At 48.6% G+C, this 22,672-nt stretch overlaps 1 protein-coding gene across 2 annotated transcripts; it reads right to left on the bottom strand.

The window, feature by feature from the left end:
* Positions 1-1,349: 1,349 nt before the first annotated feature.
* Positions 1,350-21,141, bottom strand: PLEK2 (pleckstrin 2). Of its 2 annotated transcripts, none has more exons than XM_047738426.1 (9): positions 20,905-21,141; positions 10,593-10,757; positions 7,062-7,243; positions 5,903-5,994; positions 5,522-5,625; positions 5,105-5,206; positions 3,593-3,676; positions 2,573-2,651; positions 1,350-1,892 (listed from the first exon to the last, which is right to left on the bottom strand). In XM_047738426.1, the coding sequence occupies exons 1-9, from the start codon at positions 20,944-20,946 to the stop codon at positions 1,765-1,767; spliced, it is 978 nt and encodes a 325-aa protein (XP_047594382.1). In that variant the 5' UTR covers positions 20,947-21,141; the 3' UTR covers positions 1,350-1,764. The 2 variants fall into 2 exon arrangements, with proteins under 2 accessions (XP_047594382.1, XP_047594381.1); XM_047738425.1 differs by having other exon boundaries at positions 5,438-5,625; positions 20,905-21,136.
* Positions 21,142-22,672: the final 1,531 nt, after the last annotated feature.

Here is a 22,672-nt window from a genome sequence, read left to right on the forward strand (position 1 = left end):
AAAGACAATTGACCAGTTTATCCAAATCTTGCATTACCATTCAAAGACTTTTCATTAAAAATTGACAAGTTCATCTCCCCATTCTGCCTGTGAGTTAAAGTGGCTATCAACTCATACACCTGAAAATCCCCAATAGTTCGGGTCACACTTAATTGTAATGGAAAGTCAAAAGTAGCTGAAAAAAAATGGGAGCATACGAACATTTTCTCTTGCTGTGTTTTGTAGCAAAACAAGACAACCAGTATGTAGCTGGATAAGGCTCATTTAGTGAGAACCTATAGAGACATGCTAGGTAGGCATTACAGTTACTACTCAGCTGCCATCCTTTCAAACACTCTTGACGCAGCTACTTTTGTGTGAAGAACCTTTAAAATGGTTCGGGATTTTTAAAAATTCAAGTACTAGGACTTCGGCAAGAGTTGCCTCAAGGTAATGGCCATCTACTTTTTCAACACACGAAGATTCTGATACCCCTATACAGAACAGGGTGCAGTTGTGCCAATTTGGAGTCAAGCCATCAAATCAAATGTAGTTTAAATAAACACCTGTTGATATTCGGAGAGCAATAAAAAAAAAAAAAACTAATTCCAGGGACATTAGACTTTGATGAAATGCCAAATGGAAAATGGTGCTTTAAATGGTAGTCTCTTACAATGTAAGGAATAAAATAAAAACTCATTAGCTTGGAATTCCTGATCATTCGGGTCAGGTATTCTAGACAAGATTAAGAGGAGACAGTTCACGCTATCTAAAAGGAAAATTTTTTTCCTTAAGCACTTTGGAAGTATCTACTCCCCTTAAATATAAGTTACATATCTATTCATTAAAGAAAGTCTAAGCACTTGTACTTGGCAAGCATGCTGGCAGTAGCTTGTGCCAGATTACTGTATAAACTTTAAAGTAATAAAAATGTTTTTAAAGATATTGTATGATACAGACTTTTCACTACTTCAGATTAACCTCCCAACTGGTGAAGCTTCTTGGTACCTGTATGTCTCAGTTAATGTAAACCAAAATTTCGTTCCTTAATTCTTTTCCCGTTTACGTCTTTTTCTGTACTTAAGCAGCTCCTGCTCTGCATCTCTTCCTGAATTGCCATTTTTCATAGAAATGCTATAATTTTACTCTTTGTTGTATGTGTGACTAATCTCTCCAACTGAGTCCATGATTTCTGCAGTGTATATGCTTAAGCAGGCTTATTCTTCAAAACAATGTTCAAAATTCTGATTTTAAGATGAAGCAGGTCTTAGAGACAAAGATCACTTGAGATGTTTTCATAATCTTGCATAATAATTGGTACAGCATCAAGCCTGAAAAACCTTTGAAAACTATAAAACTTTATACAGGAATTCTAGAAACGTGTCAGTTTTTATTAATTCCAGAGAAGGAGTTAGTTTTGGACAGCATTTCAGAGACAGCCAGCATGAGACTAGTGTTTAATTTAGTATTACAATATGGCTAGTTAGTGTTACAACCGGGAAACCTGCTTTGGTGCGGGAGGAATGGCTAGTTATGAGGATGGGTGAAAGTCAAGATGCTGCGGGCTAACGGCAGTTCTAGCATTTCCAGGCTATTAACAGGAAGGTGGGGAAGGAAACAGCACCACTGCCAATTGCGATCGAAGGAACTCCAGTCTCACTGCAAGGCCGTACAAAATATACAAAGAAGCTAAAAGTCTTAACACTCTCCCCTTCTCCAAGATATCTTGCCTGTACCATCTGATAGGAGGGAGGAATCCTGTCCTGTTCCTTCGGGAACACATTGTCACGTTAGCTTTTTGATAGCTTCAATCCACTCAGCTCGCTCAGCCTTACTGCTGGCCTGGATATAATAATGCGTGTCATCCTTGGTAATCACTTTGAAGAGATTCCCCTGGACATTTCCTTTAACCCCTAGGCAGAAGAAAAATTAGTGAGTACCTGTGTCTGCTTTCAGATAGAAGTCAACTGAGCCACAAAAAAAAAATACACATAATGAAGTATTTACTAAATACCAATGTACGGAGTTAGGGAATCCCACCAGATGCCCGCTTTCCTTTTTCCCTCCTTTCTACTCCCCATCCCTCCCCTGCACCCTCTTGACCTGCTACCTACAATCTACAGTTCCATTCACATCCACGAATCCAGGATGTTTATGTTAAAAGTAGGCACAGATTTGGGACTTAAACTTGTTTAGCTTCTTTGAACCTCAATTTCCACATCCATAAAATGGGAATAATACAGTCTTTCTTAGCAGGCTATTGTGAAGTTAGTATGCTAACTGATATTAAAGTGTGTTGCTGACCCTTAAACACTGGGTAGGCTACCATTCTTAGGTGGAAGCTTATCTGCTAGTAAGCACAGAAACTGAGGGGAAAGAATACCAGAGAAGGATTATTTAGTTGTGTTGTTAAGACACTGAAAAGACCCCACATGCCCTTTTCCCTCATTCTGAAATTGGCTCTAAAACTCACACTATTCATCGTCTCACTGAGACCTACTCAGCCCCCGTCGCTCAGTCCATCAGGAGAGCGCCACTGAGCGGAGCCAGGAGCATCCCAGGGCCTACAGGCCTGCACGGACTTGTGCCTTACCAGTGGGAACGCCATTATCCTCCAGAGCAGACACGAGTGAACCACGAAGAGAAAACCCACCTACTGGCCGGTTCTCCTCCTGTAGCAGAAAGAATTCCTGATGAGGCATAGTGTGAATGCACAAAAGGGAAAAAGGAGAAAGGAGTTGCCATCTTGCCTGAAACCACCCTCAGGCCAGCTAACAAAGTGAGTCATCTGTAACCGAGGAGACCGAATTTGGACATCACGTGGCCACCTACATGCACCGTAAGGAAGTCTGGCATCTCTGGCCCAGTCGCAGGGCCACACTCCACCCTGGCCCTCAGCCCTCCCTGACGTCTGGCTGGGTCCCAGAGGGCTCCTTCTCACTCTTTCAGGCGCTCGCCTTAGGGCGGGGACTCCTGACAAGCTTGGTGAGGGAGGAACTGCCCACTCTTCAGTATTTCAAAAACTGAATGAAAATCACACATCTATCAAGACAAGGCTGGACATGCCAGCTCAAAGGCCATTTATCTTTACTTTTAACTGGAATTAGATCAACTCATCATACAACAATACTTATTATCTGAAACTCAAGAGTAGCAATTCTTTGATCAGTTAGAAAAAAGAAAACAAGAAAATTAGTAAAGTATGTCTTAAACAGTATGTAATAAAAGAAACTTTCCACTACATTGGTGGGAACAAAAGTTTGAGGGGCAGAATTCATGGGATCTCCACACAGAAAGGGGCAAAGAGACTGGGAAGCACCAGTTAGGAGTCTCCTTTACAGGCCACCCCACCTTCCCCAGCCCCACAAAAAGCTTTAGAGAAACTAAAAGATGCTTTCCTCTGAAAATAATGATAACCCTCTGCGCAGGCAACAGCGTGCTGAAAGAAAGAAACGAGCAGACCGTTGAGTACAGCTTGGATCATGGAAGGAATGGCATGGCACAGCAGAAGTACGGGGAGGCACACTGACACAGTGGGCTGGCTCCCGCTGGGCTCGGGAGAGAAGCGTCTGAAGCCTCACACACAGTAGTTAAGTGAACGTGCAGCACTCACTTTGGAAGGGTCATAGTAATGCAGGAAAGCCGGATCCTTCCTCAGGACAAAGCGTCGCACCTTCCAGTTTTTCCTCTTGTGCCCCTAACGCAAAGAAAGGGTTCAAGGCTCATCAGGGACAGCCCTGACCCTTCCTCCCACTTCCTTGCATCTACTGCCCAAGCCAACTTGCCACAATGGACTGCTTTCCGGAAGGGGTCTCCTGGAGACCTGAGGATTGCAGTGACCTGGACCTCCCTGCTCCGAGACACTTGAGCAAGAACACTGTCACAGTTAGTTGACAGAACCAGAAAGAGTCAACACTGAAGGGAAAGGGGAGCACTATCCAGACCCCAGTCAGGGTGTAAAGAGGACAGGGAGGCAGCAGGTGTCCACTGGACTAAGAGCTCCCAGGAAAACTGGAACCCGAGGGCACCAGCTTTTAAGTGTCAGAAGCAGACCTACAGCTTCACGGAGATATGTGCTCACATGGACACTAAAATCCACTTTAGCATTCTCCATCAGAAAAAGGAAGAAGTGATCAATCCTATGTTAAAAATCTTAATGTATAAGATATTGATGTGTAGGGCTCTCTTTGGCGTCACCCCCAAGATCATGCTTCCTTAGCCGCCTAGCTTGGAGCCCCCAGAGTCCCTCCCTCCCCCTCCTCCTGGCCGGCCAGGCACTGGCTCCCTCCCCTCACTAGACTCCCATGGGGCCTGGGCAGCACAGCCCTCGGGATAGAAGCTGTCCTGTGCGTGGCAAGTAATCTAAGAGCAGGTGGGGATCCTGATGTACAAGAAGCAGGCAACAAGGACAATGTATGTCCCAAGTAACACAGGAATGGCACCAAGCAGCGTGTGTCCATTGGACAGACTCGCCGTTTCACACAGCGTGTGGGATGTGCACCAACATGAGCAGCGTGCAGAAGGTCCGTTTACAGGTGGTGGCACGTGTGATTCTGTTCAAGGCTGGCCTGTGCGTCTCACACACAGGTGTGCCGTCACAGGGACACTCCCCCAGACGTGGTTGGCAGTAGTGACCACGGTCAGTTTTTAAACACTGACGTGACACTACAGAATGTCATCTTCAACCTAGTGAAGTAGGTGGACAAGACTTATTTTTTGTTGGAAAAGTGCATGAGGGAGGTGTGCAGCCTCACAGGGAAAGAGGCAGACACCCCAGGAAGCGTCAGGGAGCTGAAGACCGGCAGATGCAGACACCAGCCCGGCAAGCAACGCCCTCGCAGCCGAGTGCTCGCAGTGGGTACGGAGGCAGACGTTGGTTCTCAGGACTGTGATCGTGACTCCTGGGCATGTTTCGCCTGAACCTTGGGACTCTGTGTGTGCGTGTGTGTGTGAGAGAGAGAGAGAATGGGCATGTTCTCGCGCCTCTTGACTTGCGGCCTGCAGCTGCCCTTGGCTCCTGCTTTAGCAGATTCTGCTGGTAATGAGCAGCTGTCCTCGGCACGCTCAGCCCTTCCCACCCTGTGGGGGCACCTGCCCATCTCCTCCCTCTCCAAGGCAGGCATACCTGCTTGGCCAGATAGCCTTGTTTTACCACTGTACCACTTAACTCCACAGTGCTGAGACTAATTTCTTCCTTGGAGCTTATCTTCTTCTTGTAGCTCTCAGCCTAGCGGGAATAAAGAACAAGGACTCCATAACCAAAAAAGTCCCAGTTCCAGGCTCTGGGGGTTACCACAGGGGAAAGGAAAATCCTCGATCAGAAACCTCACTCCACCTGGAGAGGAAGAGGTCCCCAAACCCTAGGCCTCTCGCCCATGACTGTGGACCCCCGGTGCTCACTCTGTTACCTCCTCCTTCCTCTGCCCCAGTGGCAAGAGGAACTCCCTCCCGAACTTACGAAAGTGTACAGGGCTGTGGAGTCATCCAGGAACTGCTCGGCCAGGTCTCCAGAGCGAATGGCTCCCATGCTTCGGACACCTACCGGTCTCAGGAAGTTCTCTTCCATGAGCATGGAGGCCAGGGTCACGGCTTCCAGACGGTTGGCAGAAAAGCTGTTGGAGATGAGCCAGTCCACCAGGGAGGAGCCTGCATTGGGGCAAGGGCAGCACCAGTTAGACAACAGGCTACAGTCTGGCTTCCCTGGGGATGCTTGGCTGTGACCTCATTGACTTTAACCTCCTGGGCAGCCTTGGGCTCTACCCAAGAGCAGACCCAAGGCCACAACCACATGTGGCCATCTCAGACCAGCTTGTTGGCCGCCAGCAGCTCTGGCCTCAACAAAGGAGAGCTAGCATGGCTGAATCCCAGATCACCAGGCTCCCGGTTTCCACCGCCTGCCCCAGTCCCCAAGGGGGAGGCTCACCTATGAAGGTCTTTTTGTAGGTGCTTCCCTGCTCCATGTTGGGGCTTGGCCGGATTCCACTGCTGCTGTCATGCATCTTGTCCACGATGCGACTAACCAGAAGGAAGGCAAGGAGAGGGACCCCTCATTGCACCAACACCATGGGGGAGGGGCCATGGGTGCAAAACAAGGGGCAACCAGTGTGATATGTATCACAGAGCAACAGGGGATGCATCCATGATGCATCAGAACTAGAGAGGTAGGATTTTCAGATGTTTCTTTTCTTCTGCTCGTCTACATGCTCTAATGTTTCTATATGAGACAGGTACACTTTTGTAGTAAAGTGTACAACAATGATTCTCTATGACTGCATAAAGTGGGACCTCCTCCAGCTACTTCTCAAAGTCACACAGCACTCGAACCTGCTCTTGCCTGCGCTGCTCCTCCCCCCGCACTCTCCATGGTCTAGCAGCGCCCTTGCTGCACAATCAAGACTTCAGCACCTGGCATGGAGCTCTCTGCGAGTCCAGAAAGGGACTCGTCCTGTGTCTTTGACGGGTGTAACTGTTCCGCTATCTGAGAGGTTAGGGGGTGCTGCCTGTGGGGTAACTGTCTCTGTGATGGAACTCCTTTCATACGTCCCTACTTTTTAGAGCGCTGCCTCTGGCAACGACCTGCTTTCTGTTCTGTGAGATGATTCTGCCTTGAGTTGGAAAGCCCTGAGAGGAGATCTGATGTATTCCCGTTTGTATCTCCCGAGCACCAAGGGCGGTATAGGGCATGCAGTTGGCACTCTAGAATTGTTGCCTGAATGAGGAGCTGGATGAGGAACCTCACAGAGCAAGAATGCACCTGCTACCTGAACATGTCCCTCTTGCTGCTCAGCTGCCAACAAGCCCGGTGACATGGCGAGTGGTGGTCCCTGGGGGGCTGTGATGTGGCCCTGGACAACCTGGCTGAAACTGAAAGGAGGGACTCAAGACACTGAGGTGGGCAGAAGCAGCAGAGGCCCCAAAAGATCAGAGGAGCGGGGCAGGTAGCTAGGGCCTAAGGCCCTGAAGCACCAGCTGGTACCAGACAGGCCTGTGTGGCAGCCAGGGGCCCATTCCCTGTTGTCACACAGACATTAGAGCCTGCAGTAAAGCCAGGCAAGGCGCGGGCCGTGGGGCTGGGCACTCACTGCAGGCTGATGTGAGGCGGCAGCTTGAAGGAGTTTTTGAGTATGTGCAGCTGCTGGACCTTCCCCGGCTGCCCCGCGTGAATAGCCCCCGTTATCTCGAAGGCCCAGGCATCCCTCTCTTCTCGGGAACAGGCCTCCAGGAAGTACTCGGTGGACGTTCGCGTCTTCAGCTTAATGAGGAGCTGCAGGAAGAGACGGCCGGTCAGACGAGCGCTCAGAGGCCTGGCGGGCAAAGATGACAGGGCCACGGCCAACCTGGGACACGTAGGTCTGGCCGCTGCCGAACGCCCAGTCCCTCAGGCATGTCCCGGGGGTGGTCCTCAAAGATCCTCCTACACACCTCAAGCCACAGGGAGCCCATGGCCTCCTAAGGCAAGCTCTCCTCCCTGTACAGACTATTTGGCATAGAGACAACTTCTGGGCACTTTGCCTCCCTGCTTCTGACAGTGCCTTCGAGAACCACACAGACTCACCTTACGTCCCACCACAGCCCCTGGGCCAAAGTGGGAAATGCACTGGCTTTCACGTCAGATTGATCTGATAGCAAATCCCAGCTCTGCCCTTAGCTGTGGACACTTGGGCCATTGAGGAGCCCCACTGGGCCTTGCTTTCTTCACCTGCCATATGGGAATATGAACACCTACCTCGGAGGCACCGTTCCTCATGCTCCCTTCCGTGCGCTTTTCTCTAGTCTAAGCATCCCCAACCTTTCACATACTTTTCATACGGTATGTTGAAACTCTTAACCAGCTCATACTCTGCTACATGTTCTGCCATTGGTCAACAGTTTCAGAAGCTTTGACCCATGGAACAGAACCAGCTGCTGCGGGAAAGTTCTGAGGGGTGCAGGGTGGCACGGGGCTGACGGCCCGAGGTCGCACTGACGGCACCGTAGACTCACACTCTGTGCAGTCAGCCCAAAGTCCTTCTGAGGTGGGCTGCACCTCCTCCATTCCTTAAATGTGCAGAGGGGGTTTTCTGACTGCTGGATGTGGTCAAAAAATGGATGCTGACCCTATTAAATGTCATCTAAGTAGACTCTGGGCCTCCAGCTTCTGCTGGAAAACAGACGCTTTCTTCATTCCCATTCTGGTTTCCAGTGCATTGGTTCCCAACTTGCTTCGTTTGCAAACTTAACATCCCTCCTGTCAACTAACAGCAAAAACGATGATAAGACAAGGCTGGCTCACAGTCCCCGAGAACACCATGAATCTGTTCCTCCAAGTTAACACCGACTCACTCACCGGAATTGTGAGAGAACAAATTTAACCAGCTCCCCGGACCTCTACGATCTCAGCTGGCAGTCAACATTTTAATGGAAGAATTTCAGGAGAGACTATAAAATTCCATGTGAAATCCAGGCATACTCTTTCATAGCTTCCCTAATTTAATATATATACACATACATACAGACATACACATGCATACACTTTATAACTTGTTCTTAATGAACCTGCAGGCTCTTCCTGACCTCTTCCTGCTCAAAGACTCATGAACCAGGCAGATGACCTGTCTGGAAATCAACATGAAGCTCACAACTGCAGTTAGCAAATTTAACTCCTATCTCTTTTGAAGGTTTTTTCTATGTCCAGCCCATTCAACCTAACACTTTCTCTACCGATCCTTAAAGATTATTAAGGGGCATCGGGTCAACAAGTTAAACTACAAGTTCTGGAGAGTAACTTATGGAGAACTAGAGTCTTACATTGACTTAGAAAAGTTTTTTTCCCTCTTAAAATCATCTCACTTATCTGTATATTTGTCTGATCTCCTGCTATGTGTCCAGACACCATGTTTGGTCTTCTGACACCACAGGGAGGAAGATGCAGCCCCAGTCCGCCCAGGCTGGGTCTTCTCCGGCAGCCCGGTTTTCCCCTTCCAGCAGCAGCCCCTGCAGGCTGGCAGAGGGAAACTGTAGAAGGATGTTTCATTTTTGCAGCTTCCTAGGCTGGAATGACACTCGACACACCTCCCTCTCCTTCACCCTCAACGTCCAGTCAACCATGTCCTGAAGACATTTCCTTCACCATGTTTTCTCGTGGTTCCCCCTACTTTTTGCCTTATTTCATGCCTCATTATTTTAATAGCTCCCTTTGTTTTCTTGAGAAAAATTCAACACTACAAAAGAGTACAACTACCAAGAAACCCACCACCCGGAATGCACTGTTACGAATATTTTCTTATACTCAGGATTGTCAATTGGTCTAGAAGAGTCAAAGAAGTAAAACATGGTAAGAAAGACGAAAATGGTGGGGTGCCTGGCCCGCTCAGTCGGTGGAGCTACGTGTAACTCTTTTTTTTTTCTTAAGATTTTATTTTATTTATTTGACAGAGAGAGATCACAAGTAGGCAGAGAGGCAGGCAGAGAGAGGAGGGAAACAGGCTCCCTACTCAGCAGAGAGCCCGAAGCAGGACTCAATCCCAGGACCCCAAGACCATGACCTGAGCCGAAGGCAGAGGCTTAACCCACTGAACCACCAGATGCCCCTGTACCTCTTGATCTCGGGGGTTGTGAGTTCAAGCCCCATGTAGAGAATACTTAAAAAAATAGGAAAGCAAAAAAAGGAGGAAGATAATGTAAGATCCCTTCTTTATGTATCTAGTAACTTACTAGGAAAGAGCATAGTTCCTCATTTTAGTCCTCCTAAGAGCATTTTTACCCATCCATTCTCTCACTCAGAACCTTTGATGGCTCCCCATGTTCTCCATCTGGCCCCAGCCAATCTCCCATTGCTCCCTGGGTGAACATTCCCTTGTGGCCACATGGGCCATTGCTATCTCCAAATCTATCTCTCCCCTCACTTTTACTCAAGGCTTTCCACCTTCCCAGAATGTCTGCCTCTCCCCTCTTTCAGATCTTTCCCAAATCTCTACTCCTCCCAATGCAGTACCTGACTCAGCCAGCCTGTAACGACATCTTCCTCCTCTTCGGGAATACAGTGTTCTCTACAGCTCACCATGCTTGTGCCAACATTTGGAATTCTGTTTTTTTCAATTAACCACTTGCTTTCATAATAAGATTAATAACTCAAGGGGAAAAAAAAAAACTCTTACCATTTTCTTCCTTGATTCCTCTAAGCAAATTTCCCGGCACATAACGAGCCCTCAAAAAACGATTGATTCAGATACCTTTTTGATGGTCAGGTTGAAACTGTGCCTGACTTTTGGAACATGCACCCCCCTCAGGGGATGAAAGCCAGTATGTGTACAGTGCCTCCTAGCCAACAAAGTGCTTGGACAGACCAGCACTTTCTCTCATGATCCTCAACACAACTATCTCTCATGATCCCCAACACAACCATGGGAGACAGTGAGGCATCATTATTCTACCCCATTTCATAGATGAGGGACAAAGGCTCAGAGAGGTTCAATTACTTGCCCAAGGTCACACACCTGGTACACAGTGTAGCGGACTTGAATTTAGGTTTTTCAATGATAATTCAGCTCTTCACCCACACCACCCTCACCAAAGACACCACAGGTGGGAGGGTCTGAGGCAGGGGGAGCCGGGAAGCAGGGGCCTTCACTTACAGGTCGGTTTTCATACTCCAGGCAGGGGCAGGTGATGGTGCAGCCATCCAAAAGGATCCGGCCCTTGGGAGGGGTCACCTTCCGACCCCCCTCAAGCTTGTAGTACAGCAGCGTGTTCTGCCGAAGGATGAACCATCGCGCCTTCCAGTTGTGGACAATGTGACCCTGAGGACAAACAGGAGAGCCCTGCAGTGAGGTGGCTGAGAGGACAACACTGAGTTCAGGGAGAAGTGTCACATGACTCAGGGAGCCCGACTGTGCCATGGAATCAACTGTTCAAAAATGGGGACAGCATTATCTTTTTAAAACAAATCAAAAAACTCATTTTATATTTTTAATTTTAAAATAATTTCAATTTAGAGGCACCTGGGTGGCTCAGTCAATTGAGCCTCTGCCTTTGGCTCAGGTCATGATCTTAGGATCCTGGGATCTAGTCCTGAGTCAGGTTCCTTGCTCAGCAGAGAGTCTGCTTCTCCCTCTCCCTCTGCCTTCTTGCCCCCACTCATGCTCTGCCTCTATTCCCCCCGCTCAAATAAATAAATAAAATCTTAAAAAAATAATTTCAATTCAGAGAAAAGCTGAAGAATAGTATTAAAGAACTTTTTTACAGAATCATTTACGGGTAAATTGTTAACATGATGCTCCATCACTTCCGAATATTTCATTGTGTATCTCCTACAAAACAGGGAAGGGGGAATATTTCCAACACATCCATAATGCAACCATCAATGTCAGGAAATTTCCATTAATATGTTATTTTCATCAGTTCTACAACCCCCAACCAAGTTTCACCAATTGCCCCAATAATGTCCTTATTAGCCAAAGGATCCAGTTCAAAATCATATCTTTTATTTTCATTTTCATGAAAAAAGCATTATCTGTCTGGATCTCCCTGTCATCTTTTTTGAGTATGTAACAAAAACCCTTGGCATTGACCTTCCAGTTCCCAGTTGGCCTTTTTTGTGATTATAAGCCTTGAAAGAAACTACAAAATATACAGAAGAGCGAGTCTACCACTAGGAGATAGCCATTGTTAACACTTTGTATTTTCTTATAGTCTTTTTTCCTCTTAGTTTTTACTTTCTGGGTTTTAAAAAAATCAAGACCATGGTACTTATAGTTTTGTTATCTAGCTTTTGTTTTGTTGAGCTTCGCCGAGCTGAACATCTTCTCAACACCAATATATTTCTTTAAAACATGTTTTTTTAATAACCACTAGGTAGATGCAACCTCTACTTATCAATCTCCTATTGTGTGTAGCTGAGGTTTTTTTGTTTTCTCAGTGTTATGAACAATTCTGCAATGAATAGCCTTGCACATAAATTCTGATCTGCATCTCAGATCTCCCCCCCTTAGGATACATTCGTAGAAAGAATATTACTAGTCAAAGGATGTAAGCAATTTGTAGAGTTGAAGCCACAAACAGTCTACCAGCACTAAGAACCCTAAGAATCTTGCTAAGCCTGGTCTGACAGGCCTAAAAGGCAGGATATTTGAGGCAAGGGCGGGGGGGCGATGAAGGGGGGTTGTGGTTCCTCAGGTGAGTCATAGAGCCAATGCATAGGATAGTCAGGATAGGTAAAGGCAAAGAGCCTATTTCTTTTTCTTTTTTTTTTTTTTAGATTTTTTTATTTCTTTTTGAGACAGATTGAACACATGCAAGGGAGAAGCAGGCTCCCCACTGAGCAGGGAGCCTGATGTGGGACTCCATCCCAGGACTCTGAGATCAGAGCATGACCTGAGCCAAAGGCAGATGCGTAGCCAACTGAGCCACCTGGGTGGCTAAGGAGACTTTTTTTTTTCTTTTTACGATTTTATTTATTTATTTGACAGAGAGAGACACAGCAAGAGAGGGAACTCAAGCAGGGGGAGTGGAAGAGGGAGAAGCAGGCTCCCCACCTAGCAGGGAGCCTGACATGGGGCTCTATCCCAGGACTTCAGGATCATGACCTGAGCCGGAGGCAGACGCTTAACGAGTGAGCCACCCAGGTGCCCCTAAAGAGCTTATTTCTTAAACAGACCAACAGAACAGGGAATGTCTACTGAGGAATCAGAAAGGAATGGGTTTAGTACACACTCATGAAAGCAACTTTCCTGGCCTATTTCCCAGAGCAAAGCCTGATAAGGACTGGATTCTAAGAGAGGTGTGCTTTATCGGAATCAGAGAACCCTTCCCCAATTCATGCCTTTCCTTACATTTCCGGGCATTTATTTATTTCAAAGGCTCCTTGAGTTCGCATATCTGTGGTATTATGATTGCTCTGTGTGCGCTGAGTGCTTGTTAGGGAACCAAAAGCTCTAGGAGTTGACAGAGCGAGCACTGGGCAGTGCCCAAACAGAAGTTACTGTGGCAGCGAAATAAAACTTCGAGCCATGCTAATTTGACAAGTTTATGAACGGGTCTAAGTGCTGTCACACTGTGTGGCAATTGGACTGTTCACAGGAGACAACTCTTGTAGACAAGTTGCCTTTCACATTTTGCTGTCTTCACTTCCCGTACTTAGGACTGACATGTAACATGACGGCTGGCAGCTGCTCTCGACATGGGCAGACATGTTTAAAGAAACAAAAAAGACTTGGCTCTGGCCCCTCAACAGCTGGGGTTCTCTACTGCTCTCCACGTGGCCCAGACTCGGGTCCTTTTTCTCGATGACTCCCTCCTGAGGGGCTCCCGGAGCGGCACTAGCAGCAAATGGCTGGCTCAAAAGGTTGTGTATGGGGAGAATGCAACCCTCGTGCATGGAATGGGGGCAGGTTGAAGTGGAGAAGGGAAGACGGCAAAATCGTCTTAAACCTTAAAACACAGGCATTATGGGCTCCATTGTGTCTGCCCTCATGCACACACATGCGTGTATTAAAGCCCTAACTCCCAGTGTTGACTGCATGTAGAGATAGGGCTTTTAAGAGGTGATTAGGGTAAAATGAGGTCATTAAGTGGGCCCTAACCCAAGCTGACCGGGGTCCTTATAAGAAAAGGACAGTTAGACATACAGAAAGACATCGGGGAGGCATATGCACAGAGGAAAAAGACCATGCGAGCCTACAGCAGGAAGTCGCCCATCTGCAAGCTGAGGAGAGAGGCCTCAGGAGAAGCCTGACAGCCTGACTCGACCCCAGCCTCCAGAACTCTGAGAAAACAAATCTGTTTAAGCTGTCCTGTCCAGCAGCTCTAACAAGCTAAACCAACAGGGAGAGGAGAAGTGGGGCCTGGAGATATCAGAGAAAAAAGTGTCACCAACAGATACTGAACAGGACAAACCAACATGGAGATTCTGTACTTTCCTGGACAAAATGCTACATTTCCCAGAATCCCTGGCATGAAGGGAACAGGTAGGTGACCAAGTAGCTTCCACTCCCATGTATGTGGACCTGACGCATATCTGGCAACAACCAAACAGGGGGAAATGGGAATTTGGGGCAAGAACAGTGTTGGAAGAACAGGTTCTTCTGACACCCAGTCCCCAGAGCTATCAGGGACAAACGGCAAATCATGTCAGCAGTGATGTTTCCCCTAGAAATATCTGGTGGAACTGTTGGGCATTTTTGTCCGACTACATCAGCCCTGGCTGTGTAGCATCCCAGCCAGGTTCTCTGGCCCTCCCAAATACTCCTGAGTTTCTTAATAATTAATATTCCTCCATGAGATCCCCTTCTGTTCAAACTCACGAGAGTAGAATGTGCTTATGAGCCACTATGAATCCTGACAGCAAAGGAGAAAGGTCCGCAGAGAAAGGCTGATGAAGGGGGCGCCTGGGTGGCTCAGTGGGTTAAGCCGCTGCCTTCGGCTCAGGTCATGATCTCAGGGTCCTGGGATCGAGTCCCGCATCGGGCTCTCTGCTCGGCAGGAAGCCTGCTTCCCTCTCTCTCTCTCTGCCTTCCTCTCCGTCTACTTGTGATCTCTCTCTGTCAAATAAATAAATAAAATCTTTAAAAAAAAAAAAAAAAGAAAGGCTGATGAAAAAGGATTTACTGTGTAGGTAGGAACCCTGAAGCAGCTGGTGACCCTCATAAAAAACGTTCAAAGTCTTTGACCCAATAATTCCACTTCTGGGGAGGTGTGCTGAGTAAATCATCTAGGATATGGAAGAGGTTTTATGTATTGAGACACTTTGGATCATCACTTCTAATAAAATAATGCAAAATAATCTAACTGTGTAACAATATCATGCCCACGGTGGCTGTTGAGGAGGGATTCCCATCCTAAGAGATGGCAGGAAAGGTCACTGGTGGAACCCTCAAGGTCAAACCCAGCAGTCTGAGCCTACCAAGAATCACAGCGCCCCTGGTCTTCAACACAGGCAAAGCACTTTTACCTATATTTTTTTCATACGATACCTAAAAATAACTCTATTGGTTATTTTAGAAAATTTCTGAAGAGATACCTCAGGAAAGTTAATGGTTATCTTCTCTAAGGACTAAGACTGGATACAAGGCAACAAGAATGAAAACTTATTTTTCGATTTACAACCTTGAGTAATTTCCTAGCTTTTTTTAAATAATAAGTATATATTATTTTTGTAATGGAAAATGAAATTCAAATAGACAATAGTCCTGATGAGATAACTAGGGAACTCGTTCATTCATTTATCACTTCATTCAACAATCAATGAATAACGATTACTCCAGCAAGCACTGTGTTGGCAGCAGGGAGACAAAGATGGACAAGATTCGGACCTAAGACAGCGCAGGAGACAGACAATGATGCCAGCCAGTGGGATAAGTTCTAGGACAGACTATTGGTGGGGCCCCCCAGGATCCCCACCTTCTGATATTGACACCCTTATGTAGTTCCTTCCCACATTGTACAAGGGTTGATCTGTGTGACCGAGAGAATATGGGAGAGGGATGATTTGCCAGTTCTGACATTAGGATAGAAAAGACCGTGTAGCTTTAGTCTTGGGGACTCTCTCTCCCTGACCATGTATTCCAGGGAAAGCTGGCTGCCATATCATGACCAGCCCCTACAGGGAGGTGAGGAACTCAGGCCACCAGCCAGCAGCCATGTGAGAGACTGTGCCTCACTGGGATCCTCCAGTCAGCCAAGCCCTCAGGAGACTGCCACACTGGGCAACATTTTGGCTGGAACCTCATGAGAGACTTGAATCTTGTAGCTAAGATGTTCCTGAATACCCACCCCTCAGAAACCAGGTGAGACAGTAAGTGTTCGTTGTTTTAAGATGTTAAGCTTTGGGGTGATGATTATGGAACAATGGGGAAGTAAGTAAAACAGGTCATGATGCAAACCCCAGAATCACCTCCGATGAAGGCAGAAGCTCAAAGGAGGCTGAGTGGGCTGAGGCAGGTCCCCTGAGAAGCTAGGGCTGAGTCTGGATGCTAGGGCTGAGTCTGGAAGGCTAGGGCTGCTAGGGCTGAGTCTGGAAGGCTGCGTGGAGTTGGCCAGGTCAGGAAGGCAGGAAAGGGAGAGCTCGAGCCACTTCCACTTGTGGGAAACTCCAAGTAGCTCTGTCTGGCTTTGGCTCAGAGGCCTGTGGGCAAAGGACAAGGGAAGTGACGTGGGTCCCGTCGGCTTCAGGTTCCATGTGGTAAAGTTTGATCTTTATACTGTGGCCCAAGGGGAATCCTTGAAGACTTTTAACTAGAAGGATGACAAAAAGCTTGTGTTCTCGTGTTTAAAAGAGCTCCCCAACCACACTTTGGCAGATCAGCTGAACGAACCCAGCCAGACTGCCACAGGGCAGCTCAGGTGGGGGCCGTGGTAACAATCCACCGGATGGCAAGAAAAATGCCACTGTCGCCAGTCTACAGACAAACATGCCGTACTCAGAGGAAATAAGGAACTGGCTCAAAGTCACCAGGTAAAAGGGGTCAGAGGCCAAAACCACAGTGGTCTAGCTGAAAAATATGCCAGGCCTTCCTCTTCCCAGGCAGTTTCCACCCTCTCCAGGCTCCTTATCCGCAAGTAGCTGGCCCAGGCCCAGCCCACTGGACCATGAGTGGTTTAGGGTCCCTAGAACCCCTTTAGGGGGAAGGAGAAGCTGAAGCTGAAACAGCAACTCCACAGCTGGGCTTAAGAGGCATGGAATGTTACAGCTGGAGGGACCCTTTGAAAAAGACCACACTACTCCCTAACTTTAATGGTGAGGAAACCAAGGCTCAGAAAGTTCTTGCTCAAGACCCTACAACCCCAAAGAAGCAGAGATGGTACTTGTTATGGATTGAATGATGAGCCCCTGAAAGTTACATTGAATTCTTAACCCCTGAATGTACCCATGCATGTGATCTTGTTTGGAAATGCAGTCTTTGCAGATGTGGTCAGGATAAGATGAAGTCATAACAGCTTAGGGTGGCCCTAATACTGACTGGTATCCTTATGTGAAGAGGAGAATTTGGACACTGAGATTCACTGGGAGAAGATGGCCATGTGATGATGGAGGCAGAGACTGGAATGGTGCTTCCACAAGTCAGGGAATGCCATGGACTGCCTGTTTTAAGATGAGGGCTAACATATATTTTATATGTATTTTATATATATATATAAAATCTGCCCCCCATTCCTGGCACAGAGCTCCTGAAGCCCTTGCAATTTCCTAGGTGCTGGGAGCATTTTTTGCTCTCATGAGATGACTCTGGGTGGGCTCCTGGATGAAGGCTGGTCAGATAAAGAAAAAGCCACAGGGGCGCCTGGGTGGCTCAGTGGGTTAAGCCTCTGCCTTCGGCTCGGGTCATGGTCCCAGGGTCCTGGGATCAAGCCCCACATCGGGCTCTCTGCTCACCAGCGAGCCTGCTTCCTCTTCTGTCTCTGCCTGCCTCTCTGCCCACTTGCGATCTCTATCAAATAAATAAATAAAATCTTAAAAAAAAAAGTTTGGAAAGTAATCATCTACTCTAACCTCCTTAAATCCCCTTTTGTACTGAAGAAAAAGCTAAAGCCCAAGAGGATTCAATTGATACCTAGCACAAGTCTTTAAAATTAATGGTGTTACAATTAGAACCAAGGTCTCCTAACTTTCCAGTGCAAGGTTTATTAAACCTTCATATCTAATTAAAGAGGAGGGGCACCCAGGTGGCTCAATGGGTTAAAGCCTCTGCCTTCAGCTCAGGTCATGATCCCAGGGTCCTGGGATCAAGTCCCGCATTGGGCTCTCTGCTCAGCGGGGAGCCTGCTTCCCCCCCCCCTCTCTCTCTCTGCCTGTCTCTCTGCCTACTTGTGATCACTCTGTCTCTGTCAAATACATACATAAAATCTTAAAAAAAAAAAAAAAAAAAACCATCCACAATTAGAAGCTTGATTCTCCTGAGAGGAGAGAAGGGCTGAAAATGGGAGTTAATGATCAATCACAACTCTGTGATGAAGTCTCCATAAAATCCTAAAGTATGGGGTTCAGAGAACTTCTGGGTTGGTGAATACATGGGTACTGAGACTGACGTGCCCTGAGAGGACACAGAAGCTCCGTGCCTTTTCCCACATTCTTCGCCCACACCAATTTCCAGCCGGCTGCTCATCTGTGTCCTTTATCATAGCCTTTAGTCAACTGGCAAATGGAAGTGTTTCCCTGACTTCTGTAAGCCACTGTACCAAATCAACTGAAATGGAAAAGGGGGTCATTGGAACACCCAAACAATTATCCAAACAACTAGTCCGTCGGTCAGAAGCACAAGTGATAACCCAGGCTTGTGACTAGTGTCTGAAGTTATGGGCATGGTGGGTTGGAGGTGGTGGGACCCTAAGTCAGGGAAACTGATCCCTTGACCTGTGGGATGTGACGCCATCTCCAGGTCAAAAGTGTCCGAATTGAGTTAAATGGTAAGACATGTAGCTGGTGTCACAGAGAATTGCTTGCTGTGGGGAGAAACCTCCACAGATTGGGTAAAAGTAAAGGAGACTCACAGGATAAAGAAACAATAGGGAGGTACAAAGTTTTTCCCTACAGAAGAAGGGGAAAGCTGGGTTTTTCTTTTACAGCCTGTAAATACCAAAACAAAAAGGCAAAGGAGGACTCTTCCCTATAGGGTTCAGAGGAAGGAAGGCCCTGCCAACACCTTGATTTCAGACTTCTAGCCTGCAGGACTCCTTCTAGATTTTTTTCTTCTATGCCTATTTGTTCCTAATACCTTGTGTATTTTTACTCTTCGGGTTATCATATAAGTATTTTAAACACCTGCATAACCATAATATACTTAGTCATTTATTGGTGGGGACAGTAGATAGTTTCCAGTTTCTCCACTATAAAAATAACCCTTTGTTCAAAAGCTTTAATGGTATTTCCTTGGCATAGAGTCTGACAAAGGAGATTTTTAGGCCAAAGTGTGTTAACATTGCCGTGTTATTTTCTAAGAGGGTCATGGGAGGTGTGAGCAGGCAGCAACACCTGAAGGGCTTCAGCGTCTTCTTAAAGGAAGACCAATCTTGCCTGTACTGATCCCACTTCCTTCCCCCTCACCCTCCTTTAAAGCCAGGCCGAGTGAGTGCCCTGCATTTTGCCTGGAGCGTTGCTTCTTTCGTGTCTGGGCGAGAGCAAGAGCCAAATCCATCTTGCCCCTGCCCGTCTCCTGCTTCACCCTCACCGGTGATGACTGTTCTGTACTCTGGGCTTCCAGCTCAGGACCTGCCCTCCCCCCAGGACTGTAAACCCTCCGAAATCTGCAAATCCCATGGCCATACCCCGGCAACTTCTCCAGCAGACACAGAGCTGCTGTTGCCACCCAGGAGGAAAGGGGTTAAGGGGGAGAGAAAGCTGAGATGGATGGGTAGAGGGAACAGGGAACTGTGAGCAGAAGCCAGGGGCCAGGTCCCTCACCTGGCAGGAAGGGGTGTGGCTTCCCCTGGCCTCGGGCCAGCCTCCATACTCCCATCTTTGGGTTTGGTTGGAATGAGCTTTGCCCACGCCAGTCAGGGCTCTGCTGTGGGCTTTTGGGGCTAGACCTGTTGACTGTCCTCACTTCCCTGCACGCTGGACTCACTCAGCCAGGACTGGGTGGCCAGCCCAAAGAGAACTCATGTCCTTCCTTCCTTCTCACCCCCCCTGGTTGGGGGGGGGGGATGTTGTGAGGGAACCCCAGCAACAAGGGCCGAGCTGTCTGGACAATCAACAATGCCCACCAACCCCCCTGCCCATATCATGAGCCACAGGACAATGGGAGTGTGCAAGCACTCCCACAGGTTGTTTCTCTGAGGACCAGCCTATTGCTCTAATCACCGTGTCCAGCCTGACCCTTGATCCAACATCAGCCTCCTGCTACACCGCCTGCTAACAGTTTCGAGCAAACAACACACCCGCCCTCCTATATCAAATAATGTGCAACACAACATGATTACATTACCTACTGACCTGAAAGCCACTGGAGGCTTGGGGGCTACTCTGGTGGTGGGGGGAAGCCATGCAAGGGGGAACCCCCTCATCCCCCTTCATCCATCTCCCTCCCAAAGCTATAGTCTCAGCAGAAGAGCCCAAAGGCTCAACCCCGGATTTTATGCTCTGCTGTTATGTTAGTATAAACCCTTAGCGTCGATATCAACATTCAAAGAACTTTAAAATATGGAACTTCCTCTTACTACTGCTCTTTGGTTCATTTTACACCTTGATTTGTGTGTTCTGTGTCTGTCTGGACTCTGGCTAGCTGAGGGAAAGGCCACGTGGGCCATGGGCAAGGACTGAGGATGGAGGTTGTGTCTGGGTTGTTCCTAGCCCTGGGGCCTGGGGCCTGGGGCCAGCGGTCTGTCATTCGGTGACAACACCATCCACCTGCGGGGGACAGATCAAGGCCTGGAGTCAACATTAGTGGGTTTGCACCTGCTCCATCACCGACGGGCTCCCAGATCCTTAGCAAACTGCTTAATTCGCCTCCTTGAACTTTGTCTCTCCTTTGGGGAGAGGGAGGAATGCGGTGCTCCACGTGCGGGCCGCCCGGGGACTGAGGAACACCCTAAGTGCTTAGCAGCCTGGGCTGCCTCGTTGCCCAGGGCTCACTGTGCAGAGAACGGGAGATGACGCCGAGATGGGCGCTGTGAGCCACAGAGCGCACTTAGGTCGTCGCGTTAATACAGCAAATTTAAATATGGTCTTCGTCCCATCACCCCAAGTTGTTTTAACTAGGATGTCCGCTTCAGGAGCCGCCCCCCACCCCACACCGCTGGCCATACGGGCCTCTCCTCCTTGCCTGTGCCTCTGCCGCTCTGTTCCAGCCGAAGCCGCCCTCCCACCCAGTTCTCAGCCGGTCCCCCGACGGTCCCTGTCCCCCGCCCCCACCGGCCCGCCGAGCCCGCCGTCCGGCGCGGGCAGGGGACTCGGCTCCGGGAGCAGCCGCCCGCGGATCGCCGGGCCAGCGCCCGGGGAGGCTCCCGCGCGCTCACCCTCTTGACGAGGAAGCCTTCCTTGAGCACGCCGTCCTCCATGTCGCCGCGCGCGCCAGCCGGGCCTGCGGGCGCTCCAGGTGCGCTGTCCCCGCGCCTCCCGCGCCTCCCGCGCGCGCTGCGCCCAGGAGGAGCCTCGGAACCCGCGCGGGCGGCGCCTGCCTGGCGGGCGTCCAGAGCCGGAGGCCGCGGGGCCTCCCGGGCAGGAAGTCACTCCAGGTCGGGGTTTCTGACGCGGTTGCCTCCGCGAAGGTGCGCTAGGGTCCGCGGTGAGGCCTCCGGGCACAGAGTGTGCCAGCTCTTAGCGCCCTGCCCTTGATGGGTCGCCTCCGGGAGGCGGGGTGGTCCATCCAGGTGCCCTCGGCGCCTCGCGCTATCGGGTCTGCGCCCATATTCGCCCGCCCCAACCTTAACCAGCTGCCTGCCTGGCCCTTGAATAATGTTTACGGAATTAAACGGAACAGAGGATTTTCAGGAATTCGGAGTCAACCCTGAGCTGAGTGGAAGTGCCGGTGGGAGACTGGATGGAACCAGGTTAGGTGGGAACTTCGTCCTGGCCTCTGGTGGGGATAGAGCAAAGTTCCCATCCGCAAAAAAGGTCACAGGTTTACAAAATACACCCTCCCACCCCCCCAATCTCCTAAAAAAGCTACCGCGGGAGATATTCCATCATTAGGGGCAGAATTTAAGGGAATGCAAGGAACTCAGTAATCTAGATAAATTATATTTTAACTCAATATTTTTGAAAATCAAAAATAATGCAAAAAATCCAGGATGAACAAAATATCAAAATTTTAAATGAGGAGAGATTGGAGTCTGAAACAAGAGGAAACATAGTAATACTGATTCTGTCTAGTAATCCTTAGGACACATTCAGCGTGTTCATTGTTTGCACTGTGTGTGAAGAGCCCTCTTAGGACTGTTCACCGGGAAGGGGAAAGGCCTCAGAGCCTAGGAGGAAAGAAAAGTTTCAGCCAGGAGGAAGTACCCCAGGCTGCATTTCAGAACTAGCCTGGGGCCAATTCCCAAACCACAAGGGGCACTCCTGCGCTGGAAATAGCCCTACTTCAGCTTTTCACTGACTGACTTCACGTCTCCCAATGAGTCCAAAAACAATGGGTTTCCGCACCATTTCAGAATGAACATAGACTCACCTTCTGAAGCCAGGTCTGTAGTAGGTGTTAGGTTTTATTTAATGCACAGCAACTCCATTAAATGAGTTTATTATCCTTTTTTTTTCCCCCAGCAAAGGAAACTGAAACTCAAAAGCAGTTATAACTTGCCCAAGGTCACACAAGCTAGGATATTAATCATGATGTACTTGCTTCTCAGTTCTTGAGTTGGGATGAGGAGGAAAGTCTCCTATGAGCTCTGAAATCTTGCTGGGCTCAAACCTAAGACATGAGAGGATAGAATGGGAAATTCTTATCCTCTTTGGCTCCAGGTATGTTCTGTTCATCTCCTGCATACATAACCTGCTTCCTGTCCTAGGGAAGCCCCTGGTGCAGCCCACCCCAAGTCTGACTCACTAGACTCAGGGCATGAGTCACACTCCTTCCTCACCCAGCTGTAGTGGCTAAGCCACCAGCCCACCAGGGAACCACACTGACATAAGCTCGATATAACCATAAGGAAGAGGATGAAGACAGAGGAAGCAGACGCTGGTGAATAGCTGAGACTCAGGAAAGGGAGAAGGAAGGGGAAGGAAGCTCAGAACACAAGAGCTTATCTTGCTCTTCCAGGCAGATACCACTCCCCTCTCTCTCAA

This window comes from Lutra lutra, chromosome 7, assembly GCF_902655055.1.
Source record: "Lutra lutra chromosome 7, mLutLut1.2, whole genome shotgun sequence".
NCBI lineage: Eukaryota > Metazoa > Chordata > Mammalia > Carnivora > Mustelidae > Lutra > Lutra lutra.